This window comes from Scophthalmus maximus, chromosome 19 (assembly GCF_022379125.1).
Source record: "Scophthalmus maximus strain ysfricsl-2021 chromosome 19, ASM2237912v1, whole genome shotgun sequence".
Lineage (NCBI taxonomy): Eukaryota > Metazoa > Chordata > Actinopteri > Pleuronectiformes > Scophthalmidae > Scophthalmus > Scophthalmus maximus.
The window spans coordinates 7320041-7339897 of NC_061533.1; the positions used below are offsets into that span (position 1 = coordinate 7320041).

Consider the following 19857-nt stretch of genomic DNA (forward strand, 5'->3'; position numbering starts at 1 on the left):
GTCGGAATTTTGAAAAACTGTAGGCGCAAACCCGGCAAGTTATCGATCTCAGCACGTCACTTCCGGGCTTCGCTCCTTTCTCCGAGCGTCTGTCGGCGGCGAGACCCGCGTGTTTACACACTCACAGGTTAGTTCACGTCTCCGTGGCCCTATCGACTCGCCCCAGAGTCGTTTAGTTCAGACTCTACGGAGGAAGAATAGTCCCAAGTGTCACCGGTTGTATTGAAGTGCGAGGAAAGCGTCAATTACACCTAAAAACCTTACATTGATTTAAAGCGGCCTGTTCGCTGGTTAGCATTCGTTGCTAGCTAGCCGGTCATACTTTCCCGGAAACCCCGGCTGAACTAAATGCATTTCTCAGTCTTGGACGCTGACAGGTCAAGCAAGAGCTCCTCATTTGGGGCACACACGGTAAAGTGAGGTGGTTCAGTCATTAGCTGACTCGTTCCTCTTCGCTTTGGCACACGTTTTGAGCCCAACTCGGCCACCAACTTAAGCACCTCTGTCATGATTCGTGCAGAGTCGACGCTTAAAATGTGTGCAGCTATTTTTGGGGTCCCCCGGGCAGCTGTGCATTCTTGTTAAGATGAGGATGAAGCACTTCATTTTAATTTCAAACCCCACTTCTGTGTCATCTAGTTATCTGATTCTCATCCCCATGATCGAACTATTGATGCGAGTTTTGTGATGTCATTACGTTATTTATTTATTTTTTTCAAATGACCAATTTTGGAGTTAAAATAAAATGTGATTTATGTGCCAGATGAAGGAGTCGATAATGAACCAGGAGAAGCTCGCCAAACTGCAGGAGCAGGTCCGCATAGGCGGCAAGGTGAGTATGAGTACATGTTGGCAAATGATTTAAAGAAAATATATTCTTTTAACAATCATTGGTCTCGTCCTTGGGTCATAGGTTTCGTACATTAAAGCTCGTTGTTGTGCTCTGCAGGGGTCAGCCCGCAGAAAGAAGAAGGTGGTGCACAGAACGGCTACAGCCGATGACAAGAAGCTGCAGTTCTCCCTCAAGAAACTGGGAGTCAACAACATCTCTGGCATCGAGGAGGTAGAGCAAAGTCTTTCTCAAATGCACTAAGTTGACAGACGTGTTGTTTTCATGACTGCTGCACTAAGATCATGTTTCTCAGCTAAATAATTGAGCAATAAATCCTCTTAGTTGCTGTATTCCAGTGCTAAAACCATTAAAGTTACTAAGAAAATAATGGCAAAGTAAAAGCAATATGCAAATTGCTTTGTTGAGAGCAGTCAGAAAGTTTTGACGAGACAAAAGCATATGAATGTACCAAGATTTTGTTTGTTATATTGTTATATTTTTTGTTTTATAGTATTTTATTTATTTTAAGGTATCACTTGTTGAGAATGGTGTTTGGCAATGAAAGAGTTTGCATCATCTTCTCTGATGCTGACCTCAAAATCCTCTTTTTTCTTCCTCTTTGCTCAATTCAACTAATTTTATATTTCACTGTAGGTGAACATGTTCACAAACCAGGGGACGGTGATCCATTTCAATAATCCAAAGGTTCAGGCCTCCTTGGCTGCCAACACCTTTACGATCACAGGGCACGCCGAGAACAAGCAGCTCACAGAGATGCTCCCAGGAATCCTAAACCAGCTGGGGGCTGACAGTCTAACCAGCCTCAGAAGATTAGCAGAGACCCTTCCCAAACCAGGTACATTATTTATCAATTTGTTTACATGGATCAATATATTTGTTTTCTCTCTGTCAATAATTTGTTGTTCAATGTTCTTTCATAGCTGGAGAAAACAAAGCCCCCATGGTTACTGTTGAAGAGGAGGATGATGAGGTTCCAGGTAAGCAAATTTACACACACAATTTCAAAACCATTTGTATTTTTAATGTTTTGTTATATTTTTGTTATTAATGTGTCAGCAATATGCTGACCTAGGTGTTTGTAATAACAATGGAACATTAAATGTTCCTTTTTGTGATCAGGTTTTTTTGTATGCTAATAAGTGTAGACATTTTCTCATCGTTATTTGTTGCTGTTTCTGTCCTCCACCAATTTTTACTCCTCTGTTTTAATTTCAGATCTTGTTGAAAACTTTGATGAGGCTTCAAAGGACGAGGCAAACTAACCAACACCAAGTGAACATTTCAAGGCTTCTCTTGACCCACCATACTTTGACACAGCAGCATTTTGGACTTCTCTTTGGTCCATCTCTGTTATTACCCTCTGGCCACAAACAAAAGTTGCATTTTAATTGTAACGCCGACAATTAGGCTAATACAAGTAAAAACAACCTTTTTTTATGGCAACTGTTACCTACCATTCTGTCTGATTTGCCTCATACTGCAGTACACGTGCTATTTAATTCAGTGGAATGTGCCGACCTTTTTCTTTCTCACGCTGCCCCACCGACATTGTGATGCCCACACATCAAAAGTGTATTGTTGGAATTAATCATGTAATAAAGATTACATTAAACTTTCGCATGTTTTTAAATGCAGCACCAGTTATTCACAATAACTCATCTAATTTAAACTCACGTTCATGATACCAAAGGCTGAGAAACAGACAAAAAACTGTAGAAGGACAGTTATATACAGTAGAGCTGTATGGTGTAGAGCTTCATACCGGCCAGTGCTGCTCCTCCCTGTGAAAGGCAATGTACAGTAGCTGAAGTGTATCACTTCCCCTCTTCACGATGTCCCATTCTAGATGTCAAAAGGTCTTTGATGTTGATGATCTTTTATAAATAAAAAAATTCACATTGTATGTAAAATGGAAAAGTAACAATTTAGCCAGTGAAAACTAATATGTTGCAGCTGGTCCTCCACAGCTTCATCAATTAATAGGATTCTCAGAAAAGCTCAAGCCGGAAAGTATGTGTAGCACTTTTGTTTGAAAATGAACATCAGCAGTTTATTCACAATGACTGCCAGACCATTCATCATTAAAGGTGTATGGGAAATAGTCTCTTTAGCTTTGTGTTTAGAATGTCTATCCATACATACTCCTGAATTAATGATTTCTCCTTCCCCACCTTTGTGTCATTACTGGTCACTGCAGAGGAAAGCAAGTAAAAAAAAAAAAAAAAAAAGTAGAATATCAGATGGTATCTGTGATGCTCTATATGTTGCTATCTAGTCAGGGTTGTTTAATATTCAACCAAATGACGTGAGTTTTATGCATCAAAGGAGCACAAAAGTCCTAAATTCTGAGACACTAATGTCTCTGTACATTTCAGTGTGTAATGTCGTACAAATTCATAGGATTGTATCACTAATATATCAAATTGAAGATCAGTGGCAGAAAAATATGTTCATGAATATTTTTTTAATAGCTATACCACATACATTGCATTCATCGAGAGGGGTTATTCAAGTTCACTTCGTTTTTTTTCTTAAGCAGAATAATGAGTCATCCTATTTTAGCGACCAGAATTGCTCAAGGTTCCTGAAGAAGTTGGATCCTCTCATCCGAAACTGGAGAAGCTTTTCGGGTGAGAGCTGAAACGTCTTCAAGAACCTCAGGAAAGTTGATTTGACATTCATATTAGAATTTAGAAAGACATTCACAGGCACAGACAAGTTATTTGGGTTTTTAAGGAAATGAAACATGAAAGCAACTGTTTCCATTCATATGACCCAATGGGTTTCACAGAATTTAAGGTCAGAAATGTGATTACATCTGCATGTCACACAGGGTAAAATCCTTTATCCTTCATGACATCATTTAGCAACATAGCACATTCATTACAAGGCTTTGTTAACTGTGGAAATACTTCACATGCTGTTAACACCTGGTAGGATCTGGTGGTTTACCTACTTTATGTTTGAGGATAATCACATGAGCAAAGTGTATTTTCTGTGATCTAATTGATCTCAGCAATCTCAATGACTAGAGTTTAGATTAGAGGTCTTTCAAAGCTGACATTTGGACGAAAGAATTGGGTTCCCCTACACAGGGAAAGTCCAGTTGTCTGTCCCTGCATGTGTGCATGCGTGGTCTTGAACTTCATCAAATGTCCTCACAAAGACTGAATGATTAGGAAAACCTCTCAAAAGAAATACATCTTGTTGGTCGTTCGCTGAATTATTTCTGGGATTTGAATCCTGGATTAAGGATCAAGATTAGATTTGGGAAATGAATGCCAAGATCCACAGGTGCAGATGTTGTTCAATCCAAACAGTAGATATTTTATACACAATCTCTCTTGTAAACTAGCATTGTCTTTCACAATCAGTTGAACTGAAGATTCCTTTTACCAATCTACTAATTTGTAATTTGGTCTATAAAAGTTTGAGGAAATACTGTAAAGTATTCCAAAGCTCAAGTTGTTTTATTTAAATTGCTTGTTCTCTGTGACCAACAACAACCAAAACTAAACTAAAAAAACAAACAATATTCTCATTCCCATTTTGGCATTTAAGCTTAAAAAAAAAACCCTTAATGAATTAAAACCCTTAATGACTGATTATATAATTGGAATATTTGCAGACTAATCAATCACTCATTGTTACAATACCCAGAAAAGAAAAATGATTAGACTAGAGTTTTTCTAAGAACACAATTTATATTCAGTTTCTGTATGATCTGTGCATAAACCTGTATTATGTTAACTTTAAGTGAATTTGACACTCGGAAAATAAATGTTTGGATTTCATAAGACCAACTGTGTGTGTGTGTGTGTGTGTATGTGTGTCATGTTTGTATGATTCCAGTTTTGTTAATCAGATACAGTATATGTCAGATACACTGCAGTTTTTCATCTTAATGGCTGATGGTAACTCCCCACCCCTTTGAACACCCACACTCAACACTTATTTGCTCCATCTCTGAGTCCCTTGTTTGAAACTCAGTGTTTGTGTTGACAAAATTTGACTTGCAAAACAGTACAGAGGAAATGCAGTGCCCCGTGACCTCTGTCAATAAGTTCTTATCTGTTTGCCATCTGAGTTTCTCTCTCACCCTCAAAGGTGCAATGGCAGATGCGATGATGATGATGATGATGATGATGATGATGATGCAAGCTGTATATAAAAATGATCTGACAGCGAGAGAACACATTCACCAGGAATTCTGAATCCTAAACTGAACTTCTACACTTGATTCTTTCCCTTCAGTGTTATTTCACCTAAACGGTAAGAACGAAGAAGAAAGAATTAGATGCTGTATATACCTCTTTTTTTTTAAAATCATACTTAATATGAGTAATTAGACAAGTATTTGGTCAGTTAATGTAGCAGTTGATTGTTGATGGTCATTTATAGTATAGTACAGCTTTTCTGATCATTCTACATTATCTTTATTTTTTTCAACTTAAAGCAGACAGTCAAGTCTTCTGAGCTGATTTTGGTTTTATTTCACAGTTTAAGATGAAATATGCAGTTATAACTAACAAATCAGGTGTCAGTTATTTCATTTCTGATGAATGTAGCGGGTTTTCAACAATCTTCTCCTCCCCTGGCTGTCACACTCTCCCTCAGATGACTTTGTCTCTGAGGATATTTGGAATTCTGCTTGTCAGTCTCACAGGAGTACGTGGACTCTGGGATTTTCCAGAAAATTGTACGTCGTTTATATGGCTCACATATTTTCAATACATTTTTTCCACACCTTCAAAAGTTATAAATCAATTAATCTTCATATATCTACATATTTGTGTTTTTTTGAAAGTGTATGCTTCTGTTTGTACCTTGTTTATCTGTATCTGTGGTTGTGTAGTTGTTGTGGCAAAAAGGAACAACACAACGCCAGTCACGCTGACCTGTGGCACTAAGATTGATGGACCTGTCACATGGAAATTTGATGGTGAAGTGATAGAGGATTTTGACGACTACATCCAGCCAGACGGTCAAAATTTGAAAGTGTCAGGAGTAGATGCACCGCTGCTGGGAGAGTACAGCTGCTGGAGCGGAGGAGAGATGTTATTGTCAACCTACCTGCTGCTGGAGGCTGAGGAGGAGGGAGAATCAGGTGAGGTGCTCATATCATTTTTCATTTATTCTACTGTCTATAAATTATAGGATGTAAATAGAGGAACGTACAAGGTATTCAAAGTTAGTACTGACAAAGCCATTGTGAGTTTTGAAACTCCCTGCATGTCAGTCTGGGAGGAATATTTCTCTTTTTTTTCAGGAGGAAGCTGACAGGAAATAGAAACTGGTCCATGCAATGATTTCATCCATTGATATGTTCTCCTTGATTCGATTCGATTCTATTTAAATTATATCCATTTAACATTTTGTGTCTATATAGAGTCCCTCATCAATTGCTGGGCAAAGTCTTATGACTGTAACTTCAACTGTAAGTGGACCAACAGTAGATACACAGCAGTGCGCCTTGGACTGGACAATGAATGGTAAATAAGAAATATAAAAAAAAGGCCAGACCAATGCATATAATGTGTAAGGATAGACCATCAAGCAGACATATTTGACTTCTTTCTCAGTTGCATGTTTAACTCAGTGTCTGATTTACTCATCGCCTCTGTAGCGCTAAAGGTGGGAAGTTGTGTCACTGGGTCAGAAGCAGTGATGGGGGATTCCAGTTTGAGCTGTCGCACTCCCTCTCACCCTACGCCGAGGAAACCACCATGATTGAGCTCACTGCTGAGGCCATTGTTAGCCTCTTCGTCTTCAGGATAACCACGAGCTTTTATCTCAGGGACATCGGTAAGCGGAGTGCAACTGAGCCACATTAAAGGCATTCAACAGAAGATTATCGAGATTTGAAGTTAACAGCATCTTTTGAAAAAGAATAATAATTAATAATTAAAAGTTGTTCACGAAGTACCAAAGCACCTTGATCAGTAACTTTCTGTCGAAAATGTATATTCAACACATGATCAAAAACTATTCAACATTAAGGTGTAAAATGAAATTATTTTAAATGAATTGGTACTATCTACATAAAGGTGATGCATATTTGTTGATTCACACCATATCGCTTACTGTGTTTTTTTTCCTTTTTCAGTTCAACCCGATAGTCCCCAGATTGTCATGTGTCAGGAGATGGATCAGAACCTGAACGTGACCATTAAACCTCCATCCAGCTGGTCCAGCCCTCACAGTTTCTTCAGTCTGGAGCACGAGATTGAATACGTGTTTAAAGATGATGGCAAGGTACGCAAGCTTGTATTGAAACAAAGTCTACCGATCTCTCCATGTCTGTCTGTTTTCTCATTGTGTGACCTGTCTGACTTATAGGTTGGACGCTCTTCCTCTTCCTTGATCCCGAAGAGTGTCAGTAAGCTGAGGGTTCGCTCCAGAGACTCTGTGGTGCTCTCAACCTGGAGCCAGTGGACTCCTTGGAAAAATGTAACCTAGACATTATTCCAAGCTAACCCTCTCTGCTTCTGCTCTTTCTTTTTCCTTAAGTGTCTACAGTTTCCTCTCATGTCCTCTCACATGCACTTTTTCACTGTGTGTTTCTGTCTGTCTCCCTTTGGCCAAGAGACAACACAGCACTAACCAGAAGCTCAGTGATAAGTCAAGAATTTTGTTTTGTGATAGCGGGTCAGTACAACATATCTTTATTATTTATTTTTATTTATGACTATAGTCAAACTATTTATTTGTGCATATATTTATAATTTATAGTAAAGCATACATCATACATAGCACTACTATTCCCTGGTAACCACCAGAGGACAAATGGGTGTGCCTGGGAAATGTGAACACTTTACATTGGTACTGTGAAGTCTCTCTTACTTCCCATCTTACAACACAGACATTTCTGTGAATAGACAAAAAAAATAATCCCACCAGAAAAAAAAAAGTTCAGTGTGCACTGCAGACAGAATTTCACTCATTACGTTTTCTCGTCCCTGTTATTTCTGTGTTAGTCAGTTGTCATTCCTTTGTATTGTGGTGATCTAGTGCTGTGCAAGCAGAAATGTCTATTAAAAGCTTGTGCTACCTTCCTTTAATATCTTTCTTCTCCATTTATGTTTCTCATGACATTTGTACACTTCCTAACCAGAAAAATAGCAATCCCCCTTCAGGGTAATGCAGTGTTAAACCATGTTTATGTACTTTATGTACAAAAATATCAGAGAACTGAATGTGTGTGCTGCATGCTCCTTGATTTCCTTGATTTTCAAGTCAGATTTCATTTGTGAGGTCACTTATTTGACAAAAAATATGACTATTAAAATAAGTATTGTAAAAAGGAAAAGCCTTTATACAAAAAAAGACAACATGAACAGTACTCCAGTAACTATTTAATACATGTCTCATTCCAATATTATGACTAGTCACAATTATTGGTGTGCAAGTTACTCTTTATTTAAACCATGGGCTATTTAATGGGTGATTTAAATTTGAAATGCATATTAATATTAATATTATTTTTTCAGAAGAAATTACGTTTTATATTTAACTATCACCTAGCTTAGGTAGTAAAACCTGCAATTATGCCTGATATCCATTGAAAAGTGCTTCTAATTTAAACATTTTTTAGATGAACAAATAAAAACAAAAACAACATTTTAGTAAGTAAGCCATTAGCAAAACGACTGCATGCTGTGAGCTAGACAATGATCAGAAATCCATGCAGTTCATACATTTTTGATTTTAGCAGGTACGTTTCGCCATCTGTTATTCACTGAAATTGGCAGACATGCTAAAAACCTGTACAAAATTATTTTAAATCCTCCTGAACCTTATTTGTTGCCTTTTCATCAACAGGGAAAAACTATTTCCCCTTCCTCACATAGAGACATTATAGCTTAGATGGCTTAAAGCTTCCCGGTAATCAGTCCAAATGGGAGTTCAAAAAATGCTCCAGTGTGAAAATAATTGCATAATACCAAAAATGACTAAACAGTAACTATTTTCTGTTTTAAAAGCCAGAACTTACAAGGACAAATTAAATATTTATATGTATACAATTAAGGCGTAAAGCTTTGCTTATTCAGTTTTCTTCTCACTTTTACAGTTGAGGACCAAGGCAAATAACTTGTGCAAATGCAGAAACACAGCAAAATATTGCTGTCCAGAGTTGCCATCTGGGTACTTGGACCAATGCCAGAAGAAAAGGAAGAAAAGTGCCAAGTCTAGTCAGACATCTTAAAAAAGTGTTCTTTTTTTTGCTATTAAAAATGTACATTGCATCTGGAATCATTGCAGTGTACGAACAAACATATTGGAATAATGGAAAAAAGTGTGTGTGTTTGTGAAATGAATTGTTCCTTTGATTGCATTGCCCAGTGCTTGTTATTTGTTAATGCATTTTTTAAATTAATTAATGCAGTCCAATGGAACAACCATGCTATAAATTATACCAACACAATAATAAATATAATATTCAGTTTTTTGCTAAAACAATTCATTGTTATTATTATGCATCTCAGTTTTTGTCAAAGAGTGAATTTGTGGCAATTGTTTAATATTATTATCATTATCACTATCATTACTGTCATTATTATTAGTAGTAGTCGAACTAGTATTAGTAGAAGCAGTATTTTCCTATTGCATTTCATTTGTAGGAAAATCAACAAGAGCTTTTTTTTCTCAATGCCATAAAATGGAGCCCAGTAGCATATTTTTGCCCTGCGTCCCCCTACCATTTGTCCGGCTTCGCAACGTACGCATGCACATGACAGACATACCATATATGGTTGTCAAACTGCTGCTCTCGTGGATGTAAACGTGTATCATTTATCCCAGGATATTAAAAATATATATTTTTTAACATCAAGAAAAATATTGTCAGTACAGTTACTACCGTTACACTACTTCACTTGCTGAAAACTGTCCAATCTTTTCTGTCAGACGACGTATGGTGGCCGCTGCCGCATATCCGCTTTCCATAGTGGCCGCCGTGGCTGCCACCGGAAGAGCCACAGCGAGCTGCCGCAGCTACTATTAGCTCGCTTTGGCGCCTCGTGCTCATTGGCTCGGCGGCATCAAACGCTACACATGGACCAGCTACACCTGCAAAATATAAATCTTCGCTGAAGTCTTGTCGGCGTCACGTCCGCAAATGTCTTGAACATGACAAAGGTTGTCCGGGCGGCAGCTGCAGTTTTGCTCCTATGGTGGAGTGTGTTCATGCTGTTCAGTCGCACGTCAGGTGAGAGGGAGAGGCAGAGAGAGGCTAGTGTCAACATGCTAGTAAACAGCTAATTTAGCTAACAGCCGCTGTAGCTAACAGCCGCCGTTAGCTCGTGCCGGTTGGCAGCGCGTGGGTACGGTTCGGCATGTGAATTAAATGTAGATGCGTGCTGTCATTTTCCCTGTGAATTCCCGTGACATCCCACTCTGCGGCTGCGGTTAACCGACCCTGACTTCATGTTGATGATGCTTTGTTTCTGTGTGGGACTGCTCCAGGGCTCGGGGTCAACGAGCTGCTGTACTTCCGGGTCATCAGTCCAGAGGAGATCGGGTACATCTTCAGTGCGGCACCTGCCAAAGACTTTGGGGGAGATTTTGTAAGTACCCGCTTTTTTGTGTGTGTGTGTGTGTGTGTGTGTGTGTGTGTGTGTGTGTGTATGTCATTTGTGGACCAAAGGGATTCCACATGTCCACTCGCTCTCGAGTCACACTGCTCTTCTCTCCTTTGGTTTCCAGACATCATCTTATGATGAGATTTTCCTGGTGCCAGCAGACCCAGCGGATGGCTGCTCGGACCTGAAGGACGGACACATCATTCAGGGACAAGTCATCCTGGTGGAAAGAGGGTATATACAGACAGGCTTAATTAGCTGCTGGGGATGTTAATATCCAAACTAGAGCCCGGCCGATATGAGCCTTTCACAGACATATCGGTATCTGCCGATGTGTTTAGAGCCTGACCGATATTACAAGATATTGACTTTGACATCTAACCGTCTTAACCCCGAATGTTACTGTTTCTGCTGTAAAGATATATAAACAGTATTGCAGTAAGCTATATTTCTCGCTTTTTAAGAAATACCACTAAAATGTAATGTTGTGTAAAGGATGAAATGCTGCCATTCATAGTTTTACTGTCTTCATGCAAGAGTAGACTTCAAATAAGTGTGTGACCGTACATCATTGGTGGGAGTAGTATGACAACTTGTTTTGCTGGCACAAAAATTATTTCTTTTTTTTCTTCTTCAGTGGTTGCTCCTTTGTTCAAAAGGCTCATTATGTGGAGGAAGCAGGAGGCAAAGCTGTTCTCATCGCTGATAATGCAGTGGACAACGACAGTCAGTACCTCGATATGATCACTGATGGAACCACAGCCAAACCAAGCATACCTGCTCTCTTTCTGCTGGGACGTGATGGGTAAGACACGCAACAGAGCTGTTTTACTTTATCTAGGGATTTATACAATGCATTTGGGACATTAACAAATCTTTCTATCTATTCCAGGATGATGATCAGACGATCTCTTCAGAGACAAGCGCTGCCATGGGCTGTCATTTCCATCCCCGTCAACGTTTCCTCTCTGGCCTCATTCCCTCTCAAGCAGCCGCCATGGACACTGTGGTAGAAGCGACACACACCTCCATTTCCATCCACCTCGTCACTCTGTCGGCTTCCTTTCATCGGTACATATCCCGACGGCGGTGAATAAACTCTCAGCCTCACAGGAAACTCTTGGTGATAACCTGGTGGTGGTGGTTAACAAATTCACTTGCTTCTAGTGGTGATCCAATAAAGTGAACAGATATTCACATGAATAGATCACACTTACACACACACACACAGCCCTTGAACCGAGTCAAGACAGACCCAACAGGAAACACTCAGAGCTTAGCTGAAGTTTGAATAACAGGTGCATTGCCGGTTCAAAATGTGCCTGCCGGTAGGGGCTGATTGCTTGTAGCCAGAGTGTGTGTGACATCATCAGTTACAAGTGTGATTTCATCGAACTTTGTGTCCATTGGATGGTTGAGAAGGGTTTAATATAGATTCATTCATGTCTGTATTTTAAATATTCTCGACAGCAGTTTGTTCAAAAACACTTTGGTTCCTTGGATCCTCAGCTATACACCCGCACAGTTTGATGTTGATCAGATGAGCGGTTGTTGAGGAAATACAGACAGACATTCCTTGCTTTACGGTAAGATTACTCATGACTATGAGTGTATCTTCCCGTCGTTCAGTCTCCAGGAACTGTTGTTCACATGATGTGTTGGTCACTAGTGAGTAGTGAAACTGGAAAATTGAATATGCATTCATGCAACACAAACAGACTGGAGCACAGGTCTATTCTGTTTAAAGGGTAGGATATTCCTCTGTGGGAAAGAAACAAAAAAAACCATGGCAGTATATACACTATACAGTACACTGGGAATGTCATCTCACTGTAAAAATGTAAATACATCCCTCTTTATCTGCATGAACTTCTACAGTAAAACTGATCATAAATGAATATTCCTTTTTCTTATGGTAAATAAATCTGAAATTAAACTATTTGCATAATAGAATATAATTTATTTCCTGGGGTTTACATTTGTAAAACTTTGCTATACTATTATTTGTGTTGAGGTGTTTTTCCGTGCCTTTCCTTGCTCAGAAAAGGAATGCTAATAATAATAGACCTGTAAACTCCATTGATCCATGTGACATATAAAGGGATAAGAGGCCTGGATTGCAGAGTTCAAAAACACAGGCCTTGATGTTCCTCCAGTTATTAGACTAATATAGATATTTTAAAAATCAAGGAGGGTCAACCCGTCTATCTGAATAAAAGAGGTTAGTTTATCTGAAGTCGACAGCACGCACGTGATTCTGCAGTCCTTTCAGACAGCCGTTTTACAACAAACATTTCACCCATATATGAATAAATAATAAAATATCAGTGCTTTCATTCAAGCTCTGTCACGTGCCTGTGTTTATTGTTTATTAAAACAAACGGCTGGGGATCAAATAGCAGGGCGGGTTGTCCACTAATTGGAGGGTTGGTGGTTCGATTCCTAACTCGTCCACTCAACAAGTGTCTGAGCTCCAAATTGCCCCTGACAGCTGTGAATGAGATGCATGACTGATGGACGAATCTCTAGAAGTGTCGTATGAAGGTGTGTGAGACATGGGTGAATGTGAATTTTGGTGGTTTTACTTGAGCATGACGATAAATAATTACATATATTTGCCTTCCCTTGACAGGAGTCGACAAGATAGAAATGAGTCTTTGAAAATTTAAAATGAGCAATAAATACATCAATTCATAGAAATCCCTATAATGTTGCTGAACATGGTGCTGAGTTTTTCCCCTCCCCTTGCGTCTTGGGCACACTGGCTCACACTTTCATCACTGTGGCTTCCCTCTGAGCAGAATATACACAGACTGTGCACACAGCATTGACCAGAGCCACAATGGCAAAAAGATTGTTGGCCTCATTCCTAAAAGCCCTCCTCCGACCATGAATCTGATGATCTACTATAGTTTTTCAGCATGAAAATAAACCTATTTTGAATGCACTGGACCTGGTGGTGACCACGCTTTTGTCTATGAGAACAGTAGGTTTTGCGAATAAAATCTGGAATATAAAGATGAAATAGTCCTCAGGACTGTTAAAGTAAACTGACAGAGATACTCCTCCTGCCTGACCAGCCTCGTGCAAAAGTCTCTGTGGGCTTTAAATATGTTACCACGATGTTTTATTCTCAAATGCAGCAGCATCATTAATAATATGTGACGATGAACATCCGTCCTCTGCTATAACATATTCACTATTGTGGGAGAGTGTGATAACTGAACCCGATAAACTTAAAAAATATATATAGTAGAATAGAATAGAAAACCACACTGCATTATGTTATTCACTGTGGTGTCTTTAATCGAGAGGAGGCTTCCCTTTGTGAAATTATTTTAAAAAACTCAGCGATATCTTTTACCCCCCCCCCCCCCCCCCCCCCCCCCCCGTGTATAATATAAAATATATCGGTGTATATAAAACTATAAAATTTGTAGCATGGAGATACGAATAAAATACAGAATCAAAATACTTCCTTAAACTATAACATATTGCTGACAAAACACAAATGAAACTAAATTGAACAAATCTGATGTCACACTGGTTGACCATCACGCTACTATTGCACACACGTTGGACAGTCATCTAAAGCCTGACCTTTCTTGATGAGCGTCATCAGTCACACGAGTGTGACCGTGAGCAGCGAGGTCCGGAGAAACCCACTCGGCTGCAGCTGCAGCGGATTTGCAGTTGAGGTTTCAGTCTGTCTGTTGATGAATGCTGTCGTGTCTCTCGGCAACGGAGAAGTTTTCTGTGTAATGTGCCGCTGTTGAGGAAGTGAGAGGAGTTGGTCACCGGGGCACTAAAGATGATTTGGACGTCGCAAGACGTTTTGAGTCGTAAATCTCCTTTTGTGAAAAATAATTTTAAAAACCCCAAAATTGCTTCTTTTGTAAAAAAATAAATAAATAAAATTAAAAAAGTTTTAAATAAAAATTAAAAAATTGCTTCGAACTATTTCAAACAAGAGATTCGAGATTCACAACTCGGAATAAAATCACCTCGGCCCGGGTTGTTACAGCTAGATGAGGTCCGATTTTATTTGCTTCTCACGCGGACTCTCTATTTCACATGATCAGTGTAGGCTACAGTAGATATTTGTGTTGCTGTAAACTTTAAAACTCATTTGGAGGCCGAAAAAAAGTTGGTCTTTCAGAGCCGCAATCCACAGAAGGTCCGTTGCCGCAGTTTTATACATGATTGTCTGTGAATACACGCGTGGAAGTGAAGTAAATTTATCTTGAACTCTATCACTTCATACAAGTGCAAAGACCAGCAGCAAAATTAAATACACATCGGCAAGGACAAAAAAAATAATTAATAATGATAATAATTATAATAATTATAATAATAATAGACTAAAAGAAAAAAAATAGTTTAAAGACGGGTGAGTGACCTTGGTGGAAGTACTCTCCTTTTAAGTAGTAAATATTAAATAATATATGGCCAAATTTTTGATTTATATATTAACTAAAAATAGTCGAATGGTTTGAAATAATGTGCGTCAGCAAGCTGATAGAGCTACACACACATCTGCAGTTTATGAAATCAACCTTTTTGTCTTGTTATAACTGAAAATACCACATGAGGCTTAGCTTATGAAAAAAAAACCATGTAACTTATTATTTTCTTTCGTATTAGAAGGAAAAGTCTTTGTGAATTCCAAGGGCTTCTTCTGCTGGAACAGTAAAAGAGTTAAGCTGCAGACAGTTCACTGTGGGGAACAACCTGTCAGAGCCAACAATGTGATAAAGACAATGGTTTCTTTATTAATAGTCACATTTACAGTTCGAATATTTAGCCGGTGGAACCGTCGCGTTTTTCAGTCAGTGAATCTTCATCGGGCCTCCGTGGCCATCTCCCTTCACAGGACTGGAGCCAACTCTGAGAAAGAGGCGGATTTATCAGCTGCTCATTGCAAGTTTTCTTTTGAGATGAATGAAATGCAGCGGACTTCTGCCTTCTTACCTCCTCTTGCATCGCGGGCACACTCTGCCCCACACTGTCCTCACCAGGGCTTCCCTCAGAGCCGGACTCCCCCACAGGTACACCGCCGGAGTGCACAGGGCGTTAAAACGAGCCATGATGGCGAACAGATTGTTGGCCTGGTTTCGAAATGTCACTCCCCGTCCTATCACCAGTCTGAGGACAATATTGACAAAAGAGGGGCTCCACAGCACCAAGAAGCTTATGACAACAAAGATGATGATTCTTAACGACTCCTTTTTGTTCTCCTTGTCGGTGCTGGGAGGGTCTCTGTCGAGCTGGTACCTGGCGACGACATACAGCTTGATGGTCATCGCCACTTTGGTGAGCACGATGACCTGCAGGCTCACAATACTGAAAACATACACCTGTATAGCTTTGGACCGGGGCACGACATTCAAAAAGACCATCTGAGAGTAAACGTGAAACCAGCAGTAGACATTTGCAGAGATGACCACTGGGCGGGTCACAAAGCGCGAGTAGAGGAAGGGGTGGCAAACGGCAAAATATCGGTCAAACTGCGCGAATAAGAAAGTCATCATGTTCACCCCGAGCAGAGAAGGTAGGGCATTATACGTCCCGTTCCTGGAGGGATAGCCCTCCTGCACATCGAACAGACCCAGATAGTACACCGAGAACCCGACCAGCGTGTCACAGATACTGGTGTTCAGCATGAAGATGAACCTGTTCTGGAGGCGAAGCGCTCTGGTGGACAGGATGGTGATGACCACCGGCCCGGCCAGGAGAACAGCCGCTGTGGCGAACAGAAGCTGAAAGAGAAACACCAGGTAGTCGACAGGACTGTCGAAGTCCACCGAGAGACGAATCGCTCCTCCTGTCAGGGAGTCTGTGACGTTGGAGAGGAGCATTGTTCCAATAGTGCAGCCAAAATTCGTTTGTCTTTATAGGACTCGTGGAGAAGTCGCTGTCCATGACAACAGACTGTGTTTCCCCCCGAGGCCATGACCTAATCACACAATCAACGATTAACCTTATATTTGCTCAAACAACTTACACTTTTTGTTTATCCTTTTTTGCAATCATTTAAAACTTCGGGGAACGGGTTGGCGTTTTATAAATCTTTTTTTCTTCTTCTTCCAAATCTCAGTTGTGCTCATTGCGGTAATACACCGATCGACCACTGATAAGTTCAGTATCAACATTAACTACGATCATTAACGACGATAAAAAAACTATTACCCTCCAAAACGTTGAATAGAGAAGAATTAAAAAACATTTTTTTGATAATTGTACTGTACAAATTACAACGAATTTAAGATGTTCATGGTCGGTGCGTAACGTTTTGAATAACTAAGTTAAAAAGAACACGTTGAACACAATATATCACAAGTTAAAAATAATGTTAATAAAAATGGATTCGATATATAAAGTGCTGCAGTCAGCAGTCCAAAGTATTGCACAGTTCACACTAGTTATTGCATTGAAACAATAAAATGTTTTCTCATTTTGCATGTTGACTGACAGATCCGTGACAGATTGCACATATTTCCATTTTGCACGTCCACTTTTACATTCTCACTCGTATTTCATGTTTTATTACTCGTTTCATATTTTCTTTTATTGTATAGTCGCAGTCCTTTTTTTAAAAAAATGATGCACCAAAACCCCAAAGCAAATTCCCTTTACGTGAAAACAGCAATAAACACGACTCTGATTCAGAAACGTGAACAGTTAAAGAACGTTTGTGATGAGCTGTGTGGCCTCGGACAGAGGCTCAAACAGTGTCTCAGTGTCTTTGGCTTTGGACAGGCAGCGGTTCTTTGAAGTATCTTGGAGTTTGGGGTTGAGGGCAGTCAGTGATTTATTGTTCTCTATTTTTTATAACTGTAGAGTTTCTTTGTTGTTGTTTGTCCGTCCCTCACGCCACACGGTGTTAGCTCACATACTTGCTGCTGCCGTTGCAAAAAAAGGTTAGACGTAATTTCTGTGCCACAGGGTCGTTGATTAAAATCGTGCCACAAGCCAGCATCCAGCTATACTTTCCTGTCGGTCGCCACAATTGGCTTATAATTCTGCTCGTGTTCTTTAAAGGTGACCTGCTATAATCACAATCAGGAGCGAAGTCAAATACAGCACGGCTACAAATTGATCATATTAAAATATAAATGATTTTAAAAAACGAGTATAAAGACGAGTGACCTTTGTGAAAGTACTTTTGAGTAGTAAATACTAAATAATATGTTGCCAAATTGTTGTTTATATATGATCTAAAAAATGCATATTGATTAAATGTATATGTGCGCTGCACACGCACAACTGCAGTTTGTAAAAAAAAAAAATCAACATTTTGTCTTCTAATATTTGAAAAAGCATATCAAGGCTTAACTTGAAACAAAACGTAAATTAATAATTTCTTTCATAAAAAGTCTTTGTGATTTCCTAGGGCTTCTTCTGCTGTAACAGTAAAAGAGTTAAGCTGCAGACAGTTCACTGTGGGGAACAACCTGTCAGAGCCAGCAATGTGATGAAGACAATGGTTTCTTTATTAATAATCACATTTACAGTTCGAATATTTCCCCCTTTGCAGCCCCTTGTCACTGAATCCATTCAGTAGTAGCCGGTGGAACCGTCGCGTTTTTCAGTCAGTGAATCTTCATCGGGCCTCCGTGGCCATCTCCCTTCACAGGACTGGAGCCAACTCTGAGAAAGAGGCGGATTTATCAGCTGCTCATTGCAAGTTTTCCTTTGAGATGAATGAAATGCAGCGGACTTCTGCCTTCTTACCTCCTCTTGCATCGCGGGCACACTCTGCCCCACACTGTCCTCACCAGGGCTTCCCTCAGAGCCGGACTCCCCCACAGGTACACCGCCGGAGTGCACAGGGCGTTAAAACGAGCCATGATGGCGAACAGATTGTTGGCCTGGTTTCGAAATGTCACTCCCCGTCCTATCACCAGTCTGAGGACAATATTAACACAGGAGGGGCTCCACAGCACCAAGAAGCTTATGACAACAAAGATGATGATTCTTAACGACTCCTTTTTGTTCTCCTTGTCGGTGCTGGGAGGGTCTCTGTCGAGCTGGTACCTGGCGACGACATACAGCTTGATGGTCATCGCCACTTTGGTGAGCACAATGACCTGCAAGATGACAATACTGAAAACATACACCTGTATAGCTTTGGACCGGGGCACGACATTCAAAATGATCAGCTGAACGATGACGTGAAACCAGCAGTAGACATTTGCAGAGATGACCACTGGGCGGGTCACAAAGCGCGAGTAGAGGAAGGGGTGGCAAACGGCAAAATATCGGTCAAACTGCGCGAATAAGAAAGTCATCATGTTCACCCCGAGCAGAGAAGGTAGGGCATTATACGTCCCGTTCCTGGAGGGATAGCCCTCCTGCACATCGAACAGACCCAGATAGTACACCGAGAACCCGACCAGCGTGTCACAGATACTGGTGTTCAGCATGAAGATGAACCTGTTCTGGAGGCGAAGCGCTCTGGTGGACAGGATGGTGATGACCACCGGCCCGGCCAGGAGAACAGCCGCTGTGGCGAACAGAAGCTGAAAGAGAAACACCAGGTAGTCGACAGGACTGTCGAAGTCCACCGAGAGACGAATCGCTCCTCCTGTCAGGGAGTCTGTGACGTTGGAGAGGAGCATTGTTCCAATAGTGCAGCCAAAATTCGTTTGTCTTTATAGGACTCGTGGAGAAGTCGCTGTCCATGATAACAGACTGTGTTTCCCCCCGAGGCCATGACCTAATCACACAATCAACGATTAACCTTATATTTGCTCAAACAACTTACACTTTTTGTTTATTGTATACAAAATACAACGCATTTAAGATGCACGTGGTCGGTGCATAACATTTTGAATAACTAAGATCAGTGACAGATTGCACATATTTCCATATCGTGCAGTTTGCAGAGAGGGTTACCTTTGTGCTACTTTTATAACTATGATGCAGTATTAAAAACAGCACAAATGTTGATGTGATGTAGTTGGCTCGCATATTTGTGCAGAAACAGGCTAAATGTAATTGTTATGCACATGGATGCGAAGAGCTGTTAATTCCGCTATAGTGTTCGTTAGATTGCGTTGTTTTCCACCGCCGTTGGTCTCTAGACATCCGGTGTTACACAACCGAAACGAACTATATAGTTTCTATTTGGATCACTGCCTACAGTCCAACTGAAGTAGCCCATTATTTACCAAACAAACGTGGGGATCTTTTCTCAGTCGTGGATTTTCCACAGAGCTTTTCCATGTGTCTTTCCTGGCTGATGGGCCCTTGGATGGAGTATCCGTATGTTCACTGAATCGTTTTTAATGTCGATACATATATTTTTTTTTCTCCGCGTCAAACCGCAGAATATTTTCGTCGTGATTTTCATTCCAAGAGGAGAGGCTAAGTCTCCCACTTGCACGTTGAAGAGAAATTCATAGAAAATACTAAAATAAT

General features: G+C 40.3%; 4 protein-coding genes across 5 annotated transcripts; 3 read left to right on the forward strand and 1 right to left on the reverse strand.

The window, feature by feature from the left end:
* The first annotated feature begins 43 nt into the window (after positions 1-43).
* On the forward strand, positions 44-2469 carry LOC118314410 (transcription factor BTF3). The gene is made up of 6 exons (XM_035640851.2): positions 44-127; positions 764-832; positions 950-1063; positions 1487-1688; positions 1774-1830; positions 2069-2469. Exons 2-6 carry the CDS (start codon positions 764-766, stop codon positions 2113-2115), a joined length of 489 nt encoding a protein of 162 aa, XP_035496744.1. The 5' UTR covers positions 44-127; the 3' UTR covers positions 2116-2469.
* A 2504-nt stretch (positions 2470-4973) lies between these two features.
* On the forward strand, positions 4974-9768 carry si:dkey-88e18.2 (interleukin-12 subunit beta). Of its 2 annotated transcripts, XM_035640428.2 has the most exons (8): positions 4974-5125; positions 5471-5552; positions 5709-5960; positions 6243-6345; positions 6480-6658; positions 6960-7108; positions 7193-7303; positions 8925-9768. In XM_035640428.2, exons 2-8 carry the CDS (start codon positions 5471-5473, stop codon positions 9057-9059), a joined length of 1011 nt encoding a protein of 336 aa, XP_035496321.1. In that variant the 5' UTR covers positions 4974-5125; the 3' UTR covers positions 9060-9768. The 2 variants fall into 2 exon arrangements, with proteins under 2 accessions (XP_035496321.1, XP_035496323.1); XM_035640430.2 differs by lacking the exon at positions 8925-9768 and having other exon boundaries at positions 7193-7444.
* Positions 9769-9837: 69 nt separating this feature from the next.
* On the forward strand, positions 9838-12373 carry LOC118314179 (protease-associated domain-containing protein 1). The gene is made up of 5 exons (XM_035640434.2): positions 9838-10061; positions 10319-10419; positions 10559-10668; positions 11072-11239; positions 11327-12373. Exons 1-5 carry the CDS (start codon positions 9983-9985, stop codon positions 11445-11447), a joined length of 579 nt encoding a protein of 192 aa, XP_035496327.1. The 5' UTR covers positions 9838-9982; the 3' UTR covers positions 11448-12373.
* Positions 12374-17911: 5538 nt separating this feature from the next.
* LOC118313925 (delta-type opioid receptor-like) lies at positions 17912-19055 on the reverse strand. The gene is made up of 2 exons (XM_035639914.2): positions 18169-19055; positions 17912-18084 (listed from the first exon to the last, which is right to left on the reverse strand). Exons 1-2 carry the CDS (start codon positions 19053-19055, stop codon positions 18027-18029), a joined length of 945 nt encoding a protein of 314 aa, XP_035495807.1. The 3' UTR covers positions 17912-18026.
* Between the last annotated feature and the right edge of the window lie 802 nt (positions 19056-19857).